This window comes from Tachypleus tridentatus, chromosome 4 (assembly GCF_004210375.1).
Source record: "Tachypleus tridentatus isolate NWPU-2018 chromosome 4, ASM421037v1, whole genome shotgun sequence".
NCBI classification, from domain to species: Eukaryota; Metazoa; Arthropoda; class Merostomata; order Xiphosura; family Limulidae; genus Tachypleus; species Tachypleus tridentatus.
In genome coordinates this window covers 103,200,321-103,222,168 of record NC_134828.1, presented here as the reverse complement: position 1 = coordinate 103,222,168, position 21,848 = coordinate 103,200,321, and the positions used below count along the sequence as shown (strand labels likewise).

At 32.2% G+C, this 21,848-nt stretch overlaps 1 protein-coding gene across 13 annotated transcripts in view; it reads left to right on the top strand.

Moving 5' to 3' along the window:
• Nucleotides 1-21,465, top strand: part of Spec2 (CDC42 small effector protein Spec2) — a 75,802-nt gene extending 54,337 nt beyond the window's left edge. For 12 of the 13 annotated variants that reach the window (XM_076500273.1, XM_076500282.1, XM_076500281.1 and 9 more), the window contains 3 exons: nt 6,947-7,039; nt 14,978-15,081; nt 19,059-21,465. In XM_076500273.1, coding sequence (XP_076356388.1) covers nt 6,947-7,039; nt 14,978-15,073 — 189 coding nt within the window. In that variant the 3' untranslated portion in view covers nt 15,074-15,081; nt 19,059-21,465. Of the gene's footprint in view, nt 1-6,946; nt 7,040-14,977; nt 15,086-19,058 lie in introns of those variants that run through there. The other variant, XM_076500276.1, reaches the window with a different exon arrangement.
• The last annotated feature ends 383 nt before the right edge of the window (nt 21,466-21,848 follow it).

The following is a 21,848-nucleotide window of genomic DNA, read 5'->3' as shown; positions in this document are numbered from 1 at the left end:
ATCATTACCTATGTTAAAATTTGACATCGCTGAAATATCTTGTTCAGGAAATTTTCATCTCTGAGAAACAAAATAAATAAATTGTATCTGTTCTCCAAATCTCTTGCTACAAGCTCTGTACCAGGGACCAACCTTGTAATCGTTTTGTCCTTGTTACAGTTTTCATACTACACTTTCATAAAATAAGTGTATCTTCAAAGAACTTTGCAAATTAACAGTAAACATTGTTAATTAGATTTTTCATTGTGTTTAAGGATTTTTAACTAATTATTTCCTTGTCATTTCTTTTATGTTTATAATCCAGCATGCAATTTTCATTTTAAGATTAAAATATTTTTATGCATTAGAGAATTGTCAAATTTCACATGCAATATCTTTATAGTCTCCAGATAATTATCAAATGCTGTTTGAGAAAAAAACTATTTTCAATATTGTATCTCTGAGTTTGGGCAAGTTGACTGACCTCTTAACAACCAAAACTGGCCTTTACAAAGTGCTTAGTGTTTTGTAAACTAGTCACATTTTGGTTATAATACATTAAATATGTATGCATTTCACTAGTTATAAACAAGTTCTTAAATTTCAGTTATTTTGAAACACAGAACTTTAAATAAGCATAGAAAACAATTTCTTCTACTTACAAACTTGTAGTCCTTTGCTGTTTGACATAACTTGCTAAGCCTTGTCAAACTTTTTACATGGAGGATATAAAACTTTTTTTTTTTAAGGTGTTATTTTAAAATAAAATCATAAATTATTACATCAGTACCTCAGAATTTCACCGTAATTTATCAAGCTAAGTAACTAAGATGTAGTTTGGTATTAACAAGATATTTCAGTCTCCATAATGTCTCACTTTACTGCTTTAATTTTATTAATACTTCATAGAGGCTGAGAAAGTTACACAGGACATTCTGAGCATTGAATCTATTATACATATCATTCATCAAAATAGTGTATTTAAGTGTGCATTTTAAAAACATGGAAGATGTAGGATAGGGCCATGTTCGTTGATTCATTAAATATATCTAGGAGAGAGAGAGAGAGAGAGAAAAGGAGGTTCTTGTATCTTGTCAATATTGGAATTTGAGTTTTTAATTCAAAGGAAATTACAGACTTTGTACTTAGATGTGTCAAACATCTACTTTGAACTCAACCTGAATTCAACATACCATGCACCACAAAAATAGAAAGTTAGGATTTGTTTTAATATTTTCTTTTTAAATTAAGAAATTAACAAATGTATAAAATACTAAACATTTGAATTACAATCTAAAATTTCATACCAAACTTATTGACATGCATTCATAAAATGGGTAACTCAGTAACATTTTGTATGTAAGTCTACATATGTGATGATGTGCTCTGTGACCTCTGACCACAGGAAGACCCATTGAGATATGAATGTTAATAGTAGTTCAGGTTCAATAGTTAGCACACAGGTTCACCTACAAAAGTTGTATTTTCAAAACGAGACTCAAAACTCTAATACTTTTGAATGGTGGACTGTTCTTCAGAACAAAGTAACTGAAGTGGAATAGCCAACTTTTCAAAAGCTCTTACGTTTTGGTTCATATTTTGAAAATATTAATAGTAATTTTAGGTATCAAACAGGGCCAAGTACAATCATTATTAATATATGATTTTATGTTTAAAGTACTTTTATTAAACCCTATTCAGTCTGTCACATATTCAAAATGTATTGGAATTATATAAATATAGGTTTATTTATAACTTGTGTCCAATAGTTTATAATGTTCTCTGAAACTAAAGAAACCTCTTAAAATTCTAGTCTATTATCTGGGATTTATGAGACAATCTTTAGGTATCTAAAAATATTGATTGTTGGTTTATAGGTTGAAAAATAAAACTGTGGGTTAACTTAAAGGAATTATTTTTTGCATTAAGCTTGCTACAAAACTGTATGTAAGTGAAAGAATCATCCACCTATGAGTTTTTAGTGTTAAGTTTAATAACCATTTCTGAGAAATGTTTGAAATCTGTCTATGCTTACAAAGCCAAATGAAGTTTTGCTGAGTTAAATGTAAGACTAAATTAAAGATGCATACATGTACATGGAATAAAACACCCACGTGTGGAGTCAACTACACTGAAAGTGGTTTGTCTGGTTATAGTGAGACCTACTGATCTGTGTTGTAGCACCTAGATGGTTTTTTTTCACTAATTTCACACAGTTTTCATAGAGAATATACACATTTAAAACTTTATTATAGCTTAACATTAATTAAAACTTACTTTCATGAAAACAAATTTCTTACCAGATTGGATCATAATGTTAGTTGTTATTAAGGTTAGAGCATTTGTCTAAAATTGTGTGGATATAGTTTGTAAGTCAAACATCTTAAGTGAAGATACAACTTTCTGAATGATAATGATTCCTCTCTCCAAGGGCTATTATCCAGGTGATGCTGTTTGTATAAGTGCAAAAGCTAGATTTTGTTAAATGCTTTTATCTGTAGACATTTGCCAAAGTAATTGCTAAACATATATGAACCAGATTTGTTTTTTATAATAGGTAATTTTCAAGTATCAATAGACTATTTAAGGATTGGATGGCCTTCATTCACATAATTCAGTTTGAAGATGTGTCAGTCTGCTGTGTTAGTTCTTTAGTTATAGAGGGTAGTCTGAAAGGATGACTTAAAACAGTAGCAGATAAAAATAGTTTATCCACATAAAATATTTGTTACTGTCTGTCATTCAGTTCATCACATGCCACTGATTTATGTCAGTTTCACAGAATTCTGCACTGTGTATGTAATAGTCTACCAGCACTTGAAGAATAACCTTGTTTTTCTAAGTTGCTCGTCTTGAGTTCAAGGGGTGAAATCCCCAAAAACAGTATACCTCTTTGGTAAATCAACTGAATAGATAAGGCTTTATTTTTAGTGTCTTTAATAGCTTGTCTTCTGGATAATTTAGAATTGGAAATTAGTAACATCCTTTTTATGTATTTTCAAATCCTGTATACATACAGGTTCACCATGGTGATTTAAAGTCAACTGAAAACTATACATATAATACTTTATCCAAGTTAATCCTGAGAGGTGATCAATCATTGACCTTCCATGATAAATTGATACACAACTTGAAACTTAAAATGCAACAGTTGTTCTGACTACAATATTATTATTATTAGTAGTAGTAAAATAAAATTATCATGAGTTTTACTTGTTTTCAGTATGCAAGTTAGTCACTTAAATCCATAAAATATTTTTATAACAGCTTTAAACCATGTAAACTGTTGCATTGAGAGAATGACTCGTGCTACATAATGTACAGGGTGGCCCGTAAGTCTCTACCCATCCATATATCTTATGTATCCAGTGTATCTGTGTGGTGTCACCAGTATTCTTTGTGCTCATGTACCCACATACTGGTCACAATACGCTCTTCAAGTGTAAATGGGCTTGCATCAGCCATATTTCTCTGAAGAAACAGAAATAAATTTATAATATGTGTAATTGAATATAACATAATAACATATGGATTGGTAGGGACTTATGGGTCACCCTGTATATTCTCCAGGTTTATTGTAGGAATTGTGCAAGTTCATAATTTGCATAATCAGTATAATTTCATCACATTCACTATAGTTACAGCACTAAATATATTCATAAAAAGAAATGTATATTAGTGAAAATACATTTTAGTGAAGTTAAATAGTAAAATCACAAGGAAGGACTGCATTGAAAACAGCAAATCCAAACCTCTGAGTAATTATATCAGTTTGTTATAACTCAAACAGCTTGTTTTTAAGTTATAACAGACTAATTAATATATATTACATCTAAAGTTTTATTGGACAACTGGTTTATGTACAACAGTAAATGACATTTTACTCTGTGATGAATCTTTCGTTAGATCATAAATAGAATCTGTTCCTTAACATAACATTTTAGACATATCATCCAATAATTACTATTTGTAAGCTTAATGAATTACCAAGATGTAATTAATTCTGGTAATTTAATATATGTATTTCATATCATGTAACTTCTGTAAACTTTTTTTCAAAGATGTCAACTGTAATTTGCATCACCTACCCTACATACATATTTAAATTTGAAATAACATTAAATGTGAGCCTTGCATTGATTCATGGATCTACAGACTAAATGAATTTCATTATACATGCTGTGTTTAAACACATGTCATTAACAAACTATTTAATAAATAAATGTGTATCTGGTAAGTCAACTACTAAGAAACATTAGTTCTTAGAAATGTTTATGTATAAACATCTTATAAATAAAAACTTAAACCATAAAATAACATACACATGTTTACATTGTTATTTTACCATTCTACGTTAAGTGTAATAAGTCTATTGTAACTGAATAGTTGATTAGACATTAATGAAAGTAATTCAACATGAAAAGCTGACTGAGTACACAAAATCAGTGAACAAAGTAATAATTGAAGTACATTGATTTATCAGTTGGGGTGCCCTTTCTGTTTTGGGCCATAAAAATTAATATATCGCAAGGTTTGGCCAGACTAAAATGTAAATTACATCTAAATATTTATACCGAATTAACTTGGCAGAGTTAATCTATAATTTTTAAAAAATTCATAATCAAATATTAAAATAACTTAAATATTAATGAAAAAGGAAAAATCAAAATGAAGTATATTTTAATTAATCATATTAATTATTTTTCCTGTCATCTGTCACTTTTTGTTTGCCAAGTAGTATTTTTAGTTACAGATTTACATAAGTGAAATAACATTTTGATGTCTGCATTTAGTTTATTCACTTGGTGACATTTAATCAAGTGTTCTTTAATGCATAAATTAGCCATCAAATTGTATTATGTTTTATTCTAATTTTATTATGTGATCTTTGCTGGTTTCAGCTAAATGACTTCATGAATGTCAACAAACATGTTATTTCCTTTGTCACAATAAACATGCACTCTGTATTGTATACAAGTAAAACTTATTAAAAAAGAATAGAATATGACAAAGTTTCTAAATCAGACTAGTTTATATTGAGTAATAACTGAGCAGATTAACTGAGAAAATTAAGATTAAAACAGAGGAAATGTGTTGGCATGAATAATAAAATTTGTATTTGATAAGTAATTGAATTATCAGTAAAAAGCTTGAAGACACTACTTCATTAACTTAGTGATCTAATAATTATTTTGTGGTAAGTATGATTTTATATTCATTTTGTTGGTTGGCTGATTATAATTAACTTGGTAAATTAGTGAGCTGATGAGTTTTTTTTTTTTAATTTAGTGATTTAGTGTTTTTAACCTCATTCTTTTTTGATCAAATCAAATGATACTTGCAAACCTTGTTAGCAAAGTAAGTTCTTAGACATAGGTAAATCATTACTGTGTGTGTCATGTATGACACTGAGAAGGTTGTAATCCTAGTAGCTGGTAGCCTCAGTTTGTTATTAGTACATAACTCTTTAATTTACATATTACGAGGTGTGTGAAATTTATTAAGTCTGTGTAGTAATAATAGTTAAGGCAAGGCTTTAATTGCTCATTGTGAACTTAGTAGCAGTTATGTATACTTAAATAATGAGTCTGTCGTATTGTACATTGAGACAAGATGGATACACTAGTTAAGTATAAGCTGACCACAAAATATTTTGACATTTGTATATTTAACTGTAAAATGAGAAAAGATAAGAGCTAAAAATTACACTTGAACAAAATGATGATCTTTTAGGCCTAAAGTTTCACTTATGACAACCTTCAAAAGCACAAGTCAGCATTAGCTATATTTTGAACTTGTCTCTGAAGGTCTATTATAGACCTGAGAATTCATATTTAAATTTTTATTCTCAAGTACTTAGCTGATGCATACATATATATATATATATATATATATATATATATAAAACTAAGTTAATGAGCATAAAAATATTGTCCTTGTAGTATCCATAGTAACTGCATTGATGTGTATTAACCTTTATATTTAATTCAGCCTTGGTAAATAAATTCACATATTTTGGTGTTTGCCAGTTGCCAAAAATTTAGATATGGTGTATTTGAAACATAATTTAGTTTGATTTCATTCAGCATTTTTCATTGATTTTCTGTGTTCATAAGTTTTGATTTGTGTGTTGAGTACACTTTGAAAGACTTGACTGTATAGTTTTGAACTTAAATGCTGCATTAAGCAAAAAATGTTCAAGTTTTAGTTGATGGTAAATAGCAGGCTTATGGGATGTTAGAAGTATTTTAACATTTGGATTATTTTTATTATGAAAATGTACTAGACAGGTTGGCTCTCTTGTTGTAGAATTTTTTCTCTACTCAATAGAAAATATATACACGTGATTAATGGCATAACCATCGCTCAAATTTTATGTCAGTTGCTTAAAACCCATAATTTCATAATAATAAAATGTGTAATAAGTTCCATTTTACCATCTTGAATTTCCAGCCTATAAAATTTTTCCTATGTAGCATTATCCTGCTTTAATTGTTCATCAGTAGTGTACATTCTAGGCTTTCAAAATCAGCCATTTTAGTTTTGAGTGTTAAGAAATTTTCTTAAATTGTGTTTAACTTTATTGAGGCACAAAAAATAGTATCTTAGATATTTTAAATCCTTTCATTACATAATCTTTTACTTGTTTACAAGTTACACAATGAGCTTTTCTTGTAGTTTCAACCTTGCTTGTTCTACTGGGTTAAATTCATAAATAAACTACTGAAGTTAATGCAATAACATTGTTTTCTATGCATATGTCTGTTTTTTAAATTTAAGTTTGCTATACTAAGTGTACTATGGCATTACTCAAGTACATTGTACAACTGAAATTATCTTAGTTATGTGCTTACTGAAATTGATTAAATTTGAAAATCTGTATTGTTTATCTTGCTAAATGTACTTAATTGAGACAGTTCCACTGTAAGTGATTAAATTAGTTAATTGTACATTGATATCTATTTAGAAAAGGCGAAGAAGGATAGACCGCTCCATGATTGGAAGCCCTACTAATTTCAGGCACACTGCCCATGTAGGTTCAGGTGATGGCAGTGCTCAGGTAAGTTGATTTTCTGTGAATATGGTGTCTGATATGAGTGATATGATTCTCTTCTATGAGAAGGAAGCTTACAGCTGACATTAACCTTTAATGTTAGTAGCATTAACTATTGCCATATTGTACACTTTAATGAATGGTTGAAAGTCCAGGCTTCATTAAAATGCAGTGGTAAAATATATAATTAGGAGTTTATCATTAATTGGTTAGATATAGTACTTGTAGATGAGAATTTGAACAGCATGGAAGATGCATATAAATGTCATGTTGTGGAAGAAGGCAAAGCTTTTGAGAAAGACCAAACAGATTTATCACATTAATTAGCAAATTGGGTCAAACAGTTGCAGCTGTAGAAACCAGTATTAATCAACTTACTACAAGGCTTCCTGCTATCAAACCTCATGACTCATGATCTGCTTTCTTTGAATAACAACCTCTATCTCATTTGAGGCATATTGATTCATATATTCCTCAATGTATGATTAGCCTTTTGTTCCTTTGATATGGTTGGGCTCTAAGATTCATCCTTGTAGTATTCTGTTTGATGTATTAACAGCTGTTAACTACTCCTCACAGTCTTGGTTGTAATAATCACGTTTCCACACTTATAACAGTTCTGTCATTCTGGTATCCTTTAGAAATTGTTCTTTTTCTGCACAGGCTTTTGTGTGTACTACCTGCCAATATGTCCTTTCAAGGTACTCTTTATTTCAGTACTACAAAATTTGGTGATGCTGTAATTTCTAGATAGTCTCTTTATTTCTGACTTTTATAGATTCTGATTTCATCATTAATTGCAGACTTTGTTTTAAAGATGTACAGCTACTTTGTTTCAGTCTAATTCTCATATCCTCCTATACTATGGCATCTAGTTTATGGCATGCCAGCAAGTCCTTTTTAATATGGAGCATGTAGTTGAGATAATCAAACAAGCTTTTCCAAATCATCAGGTAGTTGATCATACTCTTGTCTTTACCCTATCTCATAACTTTCCAGATGATCCTTTTTGATGTGTCACATTGAACCTGTTTAGATGAGATAGCTGCCAAGGACTTAATTGTTACAGTTCCCAGCTGAAAGATTGTTTAATGTTTTCCTTCAGAGCTTCATGTTACTGAGTTATACCAGTAGATGGCATCAACAGATGAATGTTACACTGCTACTAGTTGATGATCCATTGTAAGGGATGTAGATTATACTGTTCCTTTCACATTGATTAGATTTCACATAACACGCATGTAACTAATTCTTTCAATTAAAACTCCTATGTTACACATTTTTCTCAATAGTTTAGTTTATCAAGCTATTATGTACAATGGATAAAAGCAAATTGTAGCAATTAAAAACTGATTGCTACTAATAAACAACAGACAACTTGGGAATTTTTGATTCCCAGACTGATTTTTATCATTTCTTGGGTGTCCACAGAACAAAGACACGAAATATTTACCTGTAATGTGCATCTGCCCTTGAATTTGATACACATAACTGGTTTTCTTTCTGTTTGAGTGTAATTTTTTACACAAGAGCAGAATTTATTTTTTAAGCTTCTCCAGTTAAAGAAATACTCCTGGATGCATCTAATATTTCATTGTCTCCCATTGGTTCCTCAGGTGATGCAACAAAGAATCCATTTTCTGTATCTACAATCCCTCAGTGTAGATTCCTGTACATGGTGAGGAAACCTCCTAGGGAAGGTTCTCTTCTTTCAGCTTACCTTCTCTGGGATCTAAACATCCACCTACGTTTTTGCCACATGTGGTGACCTGTGAAGGGAAGAAGAGGATCCTGGTAGTTAAGGGGTCCAACCCTAAAACACCACTTTGGCCTTGAATTCTTGTAGATGGGCAGCCTTGGGGTGGTTTCCCTAGGGTCAGTTGGTTGGTCCACTTGGGCTAGGGTCAACCAAGTACCAGTGTTGGATGTTCTCAACAGGTGTTGTGGACATTGTATCTGATGCTGATGTTTGGATATAGTGCTCACAAAACCCTGGTGTTGCTGCATTGTTGTGCATCCCCTCATAGGGCTCCCTAGTGGGTGGGGTCAGTTGGCACCAAACAAATTTTTTATTATGGATCCTCCAAATAAAAACTTAAGTAAAATAGTAAACAGTCCATAGGTAGACAACCACATCTTGATGATTCTGAGTAGCAATCTTTCAACATCTGTAACACCTGTACCTCATTTTCTTGTATTACATTCTCTGTCAGAGCAAATGTCTCCTTTTTTTTATTCAGATGGGACTGTAGGTACTTACTGGCTTTCCAAAGTCAATCAAAAAACTTTGCTCTGGTGACATATTGTAAGAAACATCCACATGTAAACACAGTGAACTCCTCTTGCATTCAAAGGTGATTGGGAATATACCCATTGGGATTACATCCCATATTACTTTGAATTCATCATGAGGAGTTATTGTTGAGAGGGATTTGAAGAACATCCCAGAGTCAGAGATTCTTGCTGGTTTCTCCACTCAGTTTGACATGTACATCACTACACCCACCTGCTTACCATCAAGGCAGGTTATCTAAATTGCAAGGTATGGCATACATTCCAATCCCTCTTGGATGTTTCCAGTGTCAGTGGTTCAGTCACTTGAAGACATCATGTCATGGTTCCTTAATGTGTGCTTGTTCTGGTGGCAAGGACCATGATGCCTACCAATGAGGAATGGACCCTCATTGCATCAATTCCAATGGCTTTCATCCATCCTACTTTCATTCTTGTCCTAAATGATTGGAAGAAAGAGAGGTGCAGCATTGAAGACTATTCGGAACATTACTTACCTTGAGGCTCGAAGGTTGTTATCCACCACTTCATCTCAGATGGGTGCTGCTGCACTTCATTCCACTACTGCAGTGGGAGTGCAGATGAATCTCTGTGCCTAGAATTGTTCTCAAACCATATGAAAAGTCTTTTGACCTCCAAGGTCAAAATGATGAATCAATGTCAACACCCATCTCTGTCCCTAAAATTAATTCCAGCAAACACTGGGATCCACTTTCTTTGGTTCTGGACACAGGCATTTCCTCAGGTACATCTTCTCCCACCCCAAAATGCAAAATGATCATTCATTCATGTCCTCAGTTGCTGGAATCCTTTTCCAACAACAAAGGCCTGCCCAGTTGACCCAGGGCAGGATCCAGTTTTGGTCTACAGTCCTCCCTCGAATTTAAAAAAAAAAAAAAGTGGTCATAAACAGAAGGGCTCTTCACCCAATTTACCTACACATACATAAAAATAGCCACCTCAATACAATAAAGCTGTTGAGGTTTTTGTTCTAATCTGGTTGACATCAAAACACTGATTGCTTCCTACCATCCTGTACGTTTTTCCTTGCAGGAAACATTTCTGAAAATTTCAGACAGTCACCTTTTGGCAGTTTTTTTCTTTGTACAGAAATGGCAGGCTGTGTGATGGATGAGTGCATGGAGGGGTGGCACTGTTGGTTGATCAGCATGTGCCCACCATGTCTTTGCCACTTAACAAACTCTTGGAAGCTGTAGCAATCCGTATTTCCTTTATATGTACCATCACTATTTGTTCTGCCTGTCACCTGGAGAGACCTATGATCTAGCAGATCTTGATGTTCTCATTGAATAGTTGCTGTCTTCCCTTTTAATCCTTGAGGACTTTAATAGACATAATCCCCTTCTTGGGAAGTGCTGATATTGATGGGAGGGGTTGCTCCATAAAGCCTATGCTCTCTGATCACAACCTTTGTCTTTTCAATAGTGGTTCTTCTACTTATATACATGCACCTAGTTAGTCATTTACTGCTATTGATTTCTCTGTTTGCTTCTCTTCACTATTATCCCACTTTTTATGGAGGGTTGACAATAATCTGCGAGACAGTGATAATTTTCTACAATACTGAGAGAGACTGGCTGTGGTCAGTGCCACTTGACCCACATGCCCCTTGTGGAAGCTGGATCAAGCCAACTGGCCCTCTTTCACTGCTTTTGCAGAACTTAATCCTGCCATCAATAGACAGCAGTGTGGCAGTAGTAACTGACTGTATTATTATACAGGCAGCTGCTCAATGTATTCCTAAAACCTTGACATATGTTCCATGATACTGTCGTCTTCAGTGGAATCCTACATGCCACATGGTACAGAAGGCTCAAAAATGGGCCTGGGATACTTTTCATAGGTATCCCACACTCTTGAACTATATCGCTTTCCATCAGGCCTGTGCACATACTTGGTGGGTAAGATGTCATAGCCAGAAGGAATCTTGGATTAAATTCACAACCAGCATATCTTCTATCACCAATTCCAAAGTCATATGGGACAAGATTCAAAAGGTCAGTGGGCAATATAATTCTGTCCCTCTATCGATCTTGCTCTCTCTGGCTAGGAAGTAGCTGTCATCCAGAGCATTGCCAATACTCTAGGTGAAAGCTTTTGCCAGGTATCTAGCACTTCTCCTTCATCTTCCACTTTCTTAGTCATCAATACTCTGGCACCTCTTTCTTTTCAAGCTGATTGTCTCTGTGACTATAATTGCCACTTTCACTAGTGGAACTCAAACTGACCCCTTCATTGATCTTGCAGTACATCATATGGACCTGATGATGCATGCTACAAAATATTGTCCTGCCTAGCTTCTCTTGCTATTCTTCTGATCATTTTTAACCAGATCTGGCAGGAGAATGTTTCTCCTGATGCCTGGTGCTGGGCTATTTCCTACCTTTTTTTAAGCCTGGGAAGGATCCCAAGATTCCTTCTAATTACTGTCCATATGCTTTGAGGAACTGTCTCTGTAAGACCTTAGAGAGGATGATTAATGCTTGTCTTGTTTGAATCAAATAACCTCCTCTCACCCACCCAGTGTGGGCTCCAACAACAGCATTCCACTATGGACCACCTGATTCGACTTGAAACATCAATCAGAGAAGAGTTTCTCAAGTGACATCTTACATCAATATTCTTGGACATTGAGAAGGCTTATACTACATCATGGAGGTATGGCATTTTGTAAGACCTTCATATATGTGGGTTATGTGGCAATTTGCCCAATTTTATTAAACATTTTTTAATGGACAAGTGATTTCAAGTTCATTTGGGTTTGACACTTTCTCGTTCTTTTCTACAGGAACTTGGAGTCCCTCAGGGATGCATTCTGAGTGTCATACTTTTAAGTATAAAGATTAATGCCAACACTGAACAACTCCCTCTTACTGTTGCAAATGGGCTCTATGTCAATGACTTTCACATCTCATGTCAGTCATCAAACATGAAGTATATTGAGTGGTAGCTACAAACTGCCCTCAATCGTTTACTGAAGTGGACCATAGCAAACAGTTTAAACTTCTCTCTCTCTAAAACCGTTTGCATGCACTTTTGCTGCCAATGAGGTATTCACCCTGATTCTGAACTCCGTATCGATGAAGTTGTGCTACCTGTAGTCTTTGAGACAAAGATCTTGGGGCTTATCTTTGACTGTAAGCTGACTTTTATACCACACATGAAGCAGCTGTGAGTCAAATCTACAAGGGCACTGAACATCCATGTTTTCTTTTCCACTGCTTGGGGAGTGGATCAATGTTCTGTGCTAAAGATGTATTGTGCTCTTATTCAATCAAAACTAGATTATGGGTCATTGGTATGTTACTCTACCAGGACGTTGAAGATGCTGGACCCCGTTCATCATCAGGGACTTTGGCTCTGCAACGGGGCTTTCTGCAATTCCCAGTTCAGAGCTTATACATAGTCTCGTGAACCTCTTCTACACCTCCTCCATTTGCAACTTTCTTTACTGTGTGCTTCAAAACTTCCATCCTTACCACAGCATCCCACCTGGGGTTATGTTTTCCTTCCTCAGTGGACCATGCTTTTTCAGAAGAGATGATCTGCCATTCCTTCTTTTGGCCTTTGTATACATGCATAGTTGAATGAATTGTGTCTGTCCTTGGATAACATTGCTGTATCCACTGATCAGCCCATCCCACCATAGCTTATTACAATCCCCAAATGTGACCTATCCTTAAGTCATTTGAGAAGAGCAGAAACTCCAAATAGGAAGCACTGTTTGTTATTTGCTGAACATCTTTTGAACCATCCTTCCATTCCTATTTATATGGATGGTTCAAAATCAGGTGACTCTGTGGGCTCTACCATGGTTTGTTGTGGTTTGGTATTTGTGCACAGAATCTGCTCTACAGTTTCTGTATTCACTGCTGAACTGTATGCCATTTCTCTTGCCCTGAATCACATAGAAGGTAAGCAGTACTCAAATTGCACTATTTATACTGACTTGCTTAGTTCTCTACTGACCTTGGAATTGCTTCATGTTAGTTCTCACCATGTTCTTGCCAATATTCAAAACTGACTGGCCAATTTCTCTTTAACATTTACTTCTATCCAGTTGGTGTTCACAGGAATGGGCTTGCTGACACCACAGCTAAATCTGTCTGCACTGGCACTGCTCTTCCTGTTCCATACATGGACTACGGTCTTGTATTCAAGGCTCAGCTCTGTGCCCATTGACAGTCATCTTGAGTGAGCAATGTGTAAACAAGCTTTTCCAAATAAAAACATTCTATTGAATTTGGCCATCTTGCTTCGTAAGGATCAGAAAGAGGAAGTTGACCTAACTAGACTATGCATTGGTCAGTTTTTTTTTTTTTTAACTCTTCTTTTATCTGGGACTGATGCACCAATATGTTGTCTGTGTCACACTTAGGTCACTATAAGCCATATTTTACTGTCTTGCCTTTTCTTAATGTGATTCCCTTTTAAGATTAAAAGTACATCTAGTTTGATTTGAAATTAGAAAATGGCCATAAAGTCTAACTCAAAATTGGGACTGGAAAGGCTAACTTCAGGTGACTAACACTGATTTTTTAACATACACATTAGTCATCCTGGGAAGTTATGATAATTACAATTATGCTATAGAAAGTTGTTTATAACTTGTATTACTGTAGTTTTTCTTACTGGTGTAGACCTGATTTAAAAAAAAAAAAAAAAAAGGATTGAATGCTATTTGTTTTTAATTCAAAAATTAAACTTTGTTTTGTTTTACCTTAATTTCTTTATGAATTTTAATAATTTTACATTAATTTTAACTTTTTATTAATTGTTTGCAAATAGCCTTGTTGCTTTGTGCTGTAAGTCACCAAACCAACCAATCAACTTTTTCTACAAATAAACCTGAAGACTTGATACTTGTACCTGTAGCAATAATTATGTATAGGCAAGAATTGCATTTTGTTCGTTTTCTGCATATTCAGGAGCTGGTCTATTTAGAACAATGTTTTACAAAATAATTTATGGTATATACACGTTCCTTACCTTGTCTACGTCAAAAGTGTGAAGCTCTTTTACATCTATCTGTTTCAGATTTGTTTTTTGATACTAGCATTTCTATTAGAAATTCAGTTTCTTCTTTCATGTTTGTTATTTGTTAAGTTAGGTTGTTCACTATTTAATCCATAATCAAAGTTATTTGCTAATAACTCCAAACCATTTTTTTGTCCTTTGTTCATTTTTTTCCTTGGGCATCTGGAGCCATTTCAATGACTGACATCACTGTATCTCTGTTTTTACTGTGTATTTTTTTCAGTATAGCAGATAGTGAATAGAGATTGTGGAATTGTTTTAAGAAAGCATTTAAAGTTTTCTAAAATAATTTCATTTATGATTTCGTAACTTGTTTTGTATTCTTATTGGGAAAAGAGAACTAAAATTACAGTATTTATATCTGTATATAATATAGATTGAAATCATTTTCTTTATTTTGCAGTAGTTCACAATAGTGAAAACTTGCACAATAATGGATGTGTGACTGATAAAATGTATTAAATGTTGCTATATAAAGGCAGATCACTTTTCATCACCTGTAGTTGGTTGCATTTGGGACAAATCTAATGATATTTTCAATGAATTAATACTCTGTTCAACAAGAGTATGATAGTATGTTAATTATAATTTTAGGTGAATCGACTACAAAATCAGATGGCTTCCAAAGGAGGGTATGAGTACTGCTTGCCAGTCAATGTGCATATACCAGTTGTTGATGTGAAGAACTAGACACTTCTGTAAGTAGGATTTAAAGTTTAAATGGGTTTTTAATAGCAGGAAAGCTTTGAACACAACTAGGAAATTTGGATAATTAACAGCATAAATTGTGTACTGCTTAATTTTAATTGCTACAATGTAGATCTGTGTTGTCTCCTACCACTGTTATACATAATGCAATAAATTACTATTTTGATCAAACCTGTTATTCTAATTTTGTGTAAGTTAAGATTCTGCTTGCTAGGAAGTCCTTGAAATGTTGTTATACTTGAAATGGCATCTTGTCCAAACTATAAGGAAGTTTTTGTTTAATAATAAACTGAATGAACTAAATTACTTGTTAAACATCTGAGAGATTCTGTCGAGTGTTTCTTTTGAGAGCCATTTACCTTAGCTTCTTACACTTTTGAAGCTGAATTTGAGAAATTCTACAAAGTTTTTTTGATGACATACAAGAAATTGGGAGCCCTGTTTTTATTTCACATCGTTTAAATGAAATCCTGAATATATTTCAGACAAGTATAACCTTGCAAACCCATTATTATAAATGAAAAAACTTTGAAATTTTCTGCACTTTCTTGTTATTTATTGTTAGAAACAAAAACATGTCGCACAAATGGAAAAGTTGGTGAATAGTGTTGTTACACTGATATTCAGATACAAATTCTGTGATAAAATAATAGTGGTGAACTGCATATTACTCTTTTTAACCACTTTATTCAATTTTCTATATTTATATGCATGTGCACATGTATAAATTACAACAGTTTTATGTTGATTTTATCACAAATGACATCTCCTCTTTCTACTTTTGATGGTAAAATAACCTTCCAGGCAATGAAGGCCAATCATTCAAGTACAAAACTACAAAATGGAAAAGGTAAAATAGGCCTTAGAGAAAGCCTGAGCAAAAACCCACACAGTGGTTGTGATACCTCATTTATATTAGTTTGACATAAGGTTTTTATTTTTACCTTGTGTGCAAAGTTGCATTATTTAATATTTGTAAATAAGTGTCGGATGGATAAGAGTAAAATGTGAAATTTCATAACTTCAGAATTGTTACTTAAAATGTTATCAGTTCTCTTAAAACAAGAGGAAAATGTGAGGCAAACTTTTATATCTGAGATCATTTTTATATCTTTAAATGGATAGCATGGTTTGTAGTCTGAAATGACCTGTAACTTGGGAAACTGCTGTTAACTAAAGTGTCTATACATGGCCATCTGGAAAATTGTGCATCTAATAAAGAAAGATTAAATGCTTAAGAAAACACATTTTTATTAGTAAATGAAAATTCTGGTTTTGAGAGATGATTATTTTTTCCATACAACAAAGTTCACACAGTAATTGCTTTCATATCTTTTGAAAGCCCTCTACTTTCTAGAAAATATAATATTAGATAAATAGGACATCATCAGAATAAGAGTACCACTTTGGTATGATTTTCACAAATTTTAGAGCATTCTTTATTCAATGCAAGTTAGCTTAATTTGAAACTTTTGAAAAATGAACCATAAAAAAATTAGTAAGGAAAAAAATGCATGTCAACTACAGATTTAAAATGTAGGTTACATCTAAAATATGAAATTGTCTAGGCTTTAGATGAACACTGTTACAGATATTAATGTTTGTTTATTTAGTGAGCCAAACTGATTACAAAAACTAAAACATTGTAAATGGAAACCTCATTAGTTACAAAAATGGTTGCTTCTATTGTTTAAGGAAATCAATTTTATCAAGAATATATAAAAATGAGTGTAGGTACACTAACTAAATCTGGACAGTAAGTGGGATGTGATGATAAATTAATCATCTGGTTTATTAAACAGTTACTTGCAAGTAATTGATTATTCTCCTCCAAAACTTGAATGGTTGAAATAATCCAAAACTTGGATGGTTGAAATAATCAAATCCTAGGTTTATTCGGTTTTATCATTTTCATGAGTCAAGATATTAAGCTGAACAATATTTAATTAACTAAATAACAATAACAAAAAATTGGAATGGAAATGTTTCGGTTATTTGGATTTATGGAATAGTTAACGAGAATAACAAGGAACATTAATTCATGTTAGCTGATCATTTTCTTATAATTAAAAATGGTATAAAAATTTGGTATAATGCCGATTAGTGTAGCAGTATACAGGTGGGAAAGTCAGTACTTTATCACTACGGTTGTTTCTTTGTGACATTCTGCAAACAAGATTCCTTTGTTGCAAGATGTTATGTACTACTTTTAATTTACTTGCACGATTCAGCCATAAAAATGTTAGTCGTTTTGTTTTTTTATATTAAGCAACTTGCTGATAACAAGTAGACCCTGAATTAGTTCATAAAGTTAGTTACACTGAGTTTCTTAATGTAATTTTATAATGATAATAATTCTTAATAAAAACAATATATTTCAAGCTGAAATAGTTTCTAGTTTTTACTACACTTCAAAGAAACAAGACAACTACAATGTTTTCCACAGTCCTGTGGAACATTTGTGGTGGTTCACTGGTTATTTATTCACACAAATAGTTTTACACATGAAGTAATATAACCTAAAATAAATAGTAACATTACTTGACAAATAGCTGTGAAACTATGTTGCGAAGAACAAACACATATCACTTTCAGTAGCAGTGAGAATGAACATACAATATTCTAATTAGGTAGTCAAGACATGGAAATTTTGGGAACTTAGGTGATAAATTGTTTACACCAAGAACATAATGTCAAAAACTTGCATACAACAAAATACCTTAACAGTTGTTTTACTTCTCACTGCAGGTACTCAAACTATAAGATCTACTGCATTTTATAACTGGTTTAAAACATTTCTTTTTTTCCTGAACTTTTCTGAAACATAAGTTATAAATCTTTGCAATTGTTAAAGCATCACAGGTACTTCATTCTTTTTTAAATTTAAACCTTTTCATGTATCAGAGTAGAGAATCATTAATAACATGTCTGTCAGTGTTTGTTGAAGTCCAGCTACATAAGAGGGAAGAAAAGCAAAAAAATTCACTTGTCACAATACTGAGTGAAGTGATTTTTCTTAAGTCTTTTCAAGTATTTATTTTTAACTAGAAAATCATCCGACTGAATTACAAAGATTTATTACTACACAGTTTACAGTAAAAGATATTTACACACTTGGGCTGAACAGGGAGAACTGCTTTAACCTGTTACAGTTTTTACTTATCTCTAATGGCTGGATGTGTAGTAATGTTGAGCTATACTTTGAAGTCTTAATGTAATTAGTGCATTTCTTCAGTATATGTAAACCATTTGGTCTGCTTGAATAACTTTAGAGTATTATAATGGATGACTATATGTGACTTTCATGATGGATAATTTAAGTTTTATTTAAAAAAAACATGATTAAGCTTCAGAAATGTGTAATTGACAAACTTTGGATTTCATAGATAAAAATATCACCTAAAATCTGTAAAATTTATTTAACATAGTTCTACTGTAATTAAGATAATCAGTTGTGTTTAACAGTTAGTCATATTAACAAAATAAGTTCACAATGTTTCATATCAAGTGAACTTGCATGCATAAGAAACTTTAAAGGAATAACTGATTATAGCATAATTTGAAAGTAATCATTGTTTGAAAATTCATGATGTCATAACCGATACTTATTTTTTGCACAATTCAGATTTATTTCCATCTTATGAAACGGATATCGAAGAGCACTGTCATCTGTTTCAATATGCACAAACTGTGAAATTGATTTCCCTAAGCTCAATATGTAAATCTTAGTTTTCTGATAATTACTGTGTAAATACAGTTTCATATAAATGTATGATTTGTAAATTGTTGCAAAAGCAAAATCTGATACTTGTGAATGTGTATTAATCAGTATTAGTTTGGTTGAAACAGGTAGTTCTTATTACACTACCCTATGTGTAAGATGGTTCTAAATAACATTGTCAGAGGACCAACCAGTTTAGAAAAATAATAGTAAAAATGACATGAATGTGAACTTTATTTTTTTCAGGTCACAAAAATCACTGAGCATGAATCCTGAAAGAACTTCCAAGTTCAGTCTCTTGCAACATCAGTCGTAATATTGCAGCACATGTGTAAAAGACAATTTTTTTATTAGACTAGTGATCCCATTCAGAGTTATTGACTGTGGACTTTGAGACCAGGAAAATCATCTCGAGCTTTCTTCCTCAAATGATTTTAGAATGTAGAAATTTTCTTTTGATTCTTTGCAGAGAAACTACCACAAGTTTATTGTGAATTGGTGATAATTCGTAAATGGATTGCTTTTGATTTTCAGTGACTGTCTGTTTTCCTTTGTTACAGAGACTAAACCTGGATAGTAAAGGGGTATATGTGTGTATGTGTGTGTGTGTGTGTGTGTGTGGATATATGCTGTATAGTTTAATAATTTTATTGTTATTGTTAAGAATTAAAAGAAACAATGAATGACCTTGTATGTAATTTTAATCAGTTAGTTGCTGTGTACACAGGTGATTCTACAGTATTAAAAATACTTCCAAGGAATATTCAAATGTATTTTAACTTCACTTAAAAAAGCCTACTATTATTGAAACACCAGAAATCTGTCATTTTATTAATTTATGTTCATGTAAAGAAAACGTATTTCTACTAGAGCTTTCTGTTGCTGTATTTTGGATTTAAACCATAAATATTAAAAATGTTTTAAATTTGTTCTTGATCTCATTTGTACCTCAAGTTTTGTCTGTAGTTGAATAATCAGTTACCATTTTTTAGACATTTACTACGTGTTAGACTATCAGAACAACTCTATAATCAGGAAAGATAGAATATTGCATTGTTTTTAGAGGAATTAAATAACAGTGTCATAAAATAACTTTTTATAGAAATAGAAATTATAATAGTTAAAGGTCATAGATATATGAAAAATCTAAGAAATGTAATACTTTTAAAATTTGATGGTTTTTGGTGTTTTTTCAAGTAGTAGCAGTGTATAGTATTGTTTGATTCACAGACTTTAGAGGATATAATGTTGTTAGCATTGTCTCACTTTGACCATTTAAGAAATATTGTAGTTGTTTTTTTACTGTTAACTGTTGTGTGTGAGACACAACTGAAGAACCTTGAAGATTGTTCAATTCTAGAAGTGTTCCAACATTGTTCTCATATAAACTGTTTGTTTTTCATAGTTATTTAATAGGTAAATGCTGTAGTTTAGAAATATCTTCAGAAGAAAGAAATTATTGGGTTTTAGAAAGCTTTAAAATAGCCTGTTCTTAAAATGTAAAAAGAAATTTAAAAATTCTAAGAAATTTGACATTTTAATAATGCATAATTGTCAAAATTTAATGATCAAAAGAAATACTGTAGCTGCTAAACCTTGCTGACAGCCATACAACTGTTAAAATTGAAAATCAGAGTTAATAACATACTATATATTTGTGTGGCATTAAAACATGATAAATAAATCAAACTATTATTCTGATATTGATTTGTGTACAGGCTTAATATTACAAGCAGTTTTATATATATAATGCAGTACTCGAGTATAAAGTGTCTTGAAGTAACATTTAAGTTTCCTTTAGTATGAAATGTTAAGTGTAACCTAAGGAATAATAATAGTGCACTGTTTTACTGTGAGTGTAGTTTTTTAAACTAGTATTTAACAGATATACATAATTTATTTTGAATTTCTTCAGTAGAAATGTTATCAATCTATCTTCTGCATTTGAATTGTTCTTGTATAGAGACTGTAATGAAAGTTATTTTTAGTCATTTCAAAATGAACATTTGTGAAAGTAATGGTTTTGTTAATTACATTATTCACTGAATAACATTTTAAAATGTGTTTAATTTGGGAATTATTCAATATTTAAATGTGAAATGTTTTGAACTAAGTTCTTATTAATAAATGATGTAATAAACTTCTCTTTAGCTATGAATTCTAAAGAATATTCTGTTTTCTGTACTTTTCAACCAAGTTTTATAATCAGTCTTCTGGTTCTGATCTGTAGATTAATGTTTGTCTGTGTACACACAGAACCAATAAAAGAGAGATTACTGTCAACACAAAGGTTTTAGTTGTAAGAGGAAAATTTTAAACAAGTTATAAAAAAATAAATATGTTCATGATAGATGTGATTCATAAACTTTTTTTATTTCATTTGTTTATATGAGAGAGAAACATGATACTGAAAACAATATTTAATGTGAAAAGCATATTGTAGACTTGCAGATATGTAAGACTCGTTAGCATAACGAATAATTCTTCAACTGTCTGTAATCTTCTATGATTTCCTTAATTTTTCGGTAAATTTTTCTCCAATCTGTAGTCTCTTTAGATTGGACTATGTATTTTAAGTCTATTTACAACATACCAGTTTATTATTCTGATACTTAATACCTTTGCATGTTAATAAAAACTACATACAGTATGACAGTGGTGTCCAACTGTTTTTTCAGAATCCCCAAAATTGTGGAGAATGTTAACATTTTCATCTTGTGACAAAAAAACATTGTTTTTATAGATAGAGGTGTAGAAAACTACACAATGTTTGAAATGATTTATAGATAGAATTAATTACATTAACAAAAGTAGGTGGTAAAAGTGCCAATACACCACAGGTCAATTGCCATTTTGCCATATTCAGCAAGTGGCAACCATATTGGACACCATGGTGAGATAAAAGAAACATGAAGGGAGACTATCAGCTAGCTAAGTAGAGAAACAAATAGGTGCACAGTTGAGTTCTACTGCTGGGGGGAAAAAAGCCACCACATCCCACGTTGTTTGTTGTGTAATGAATAGTTTTGAAGATTG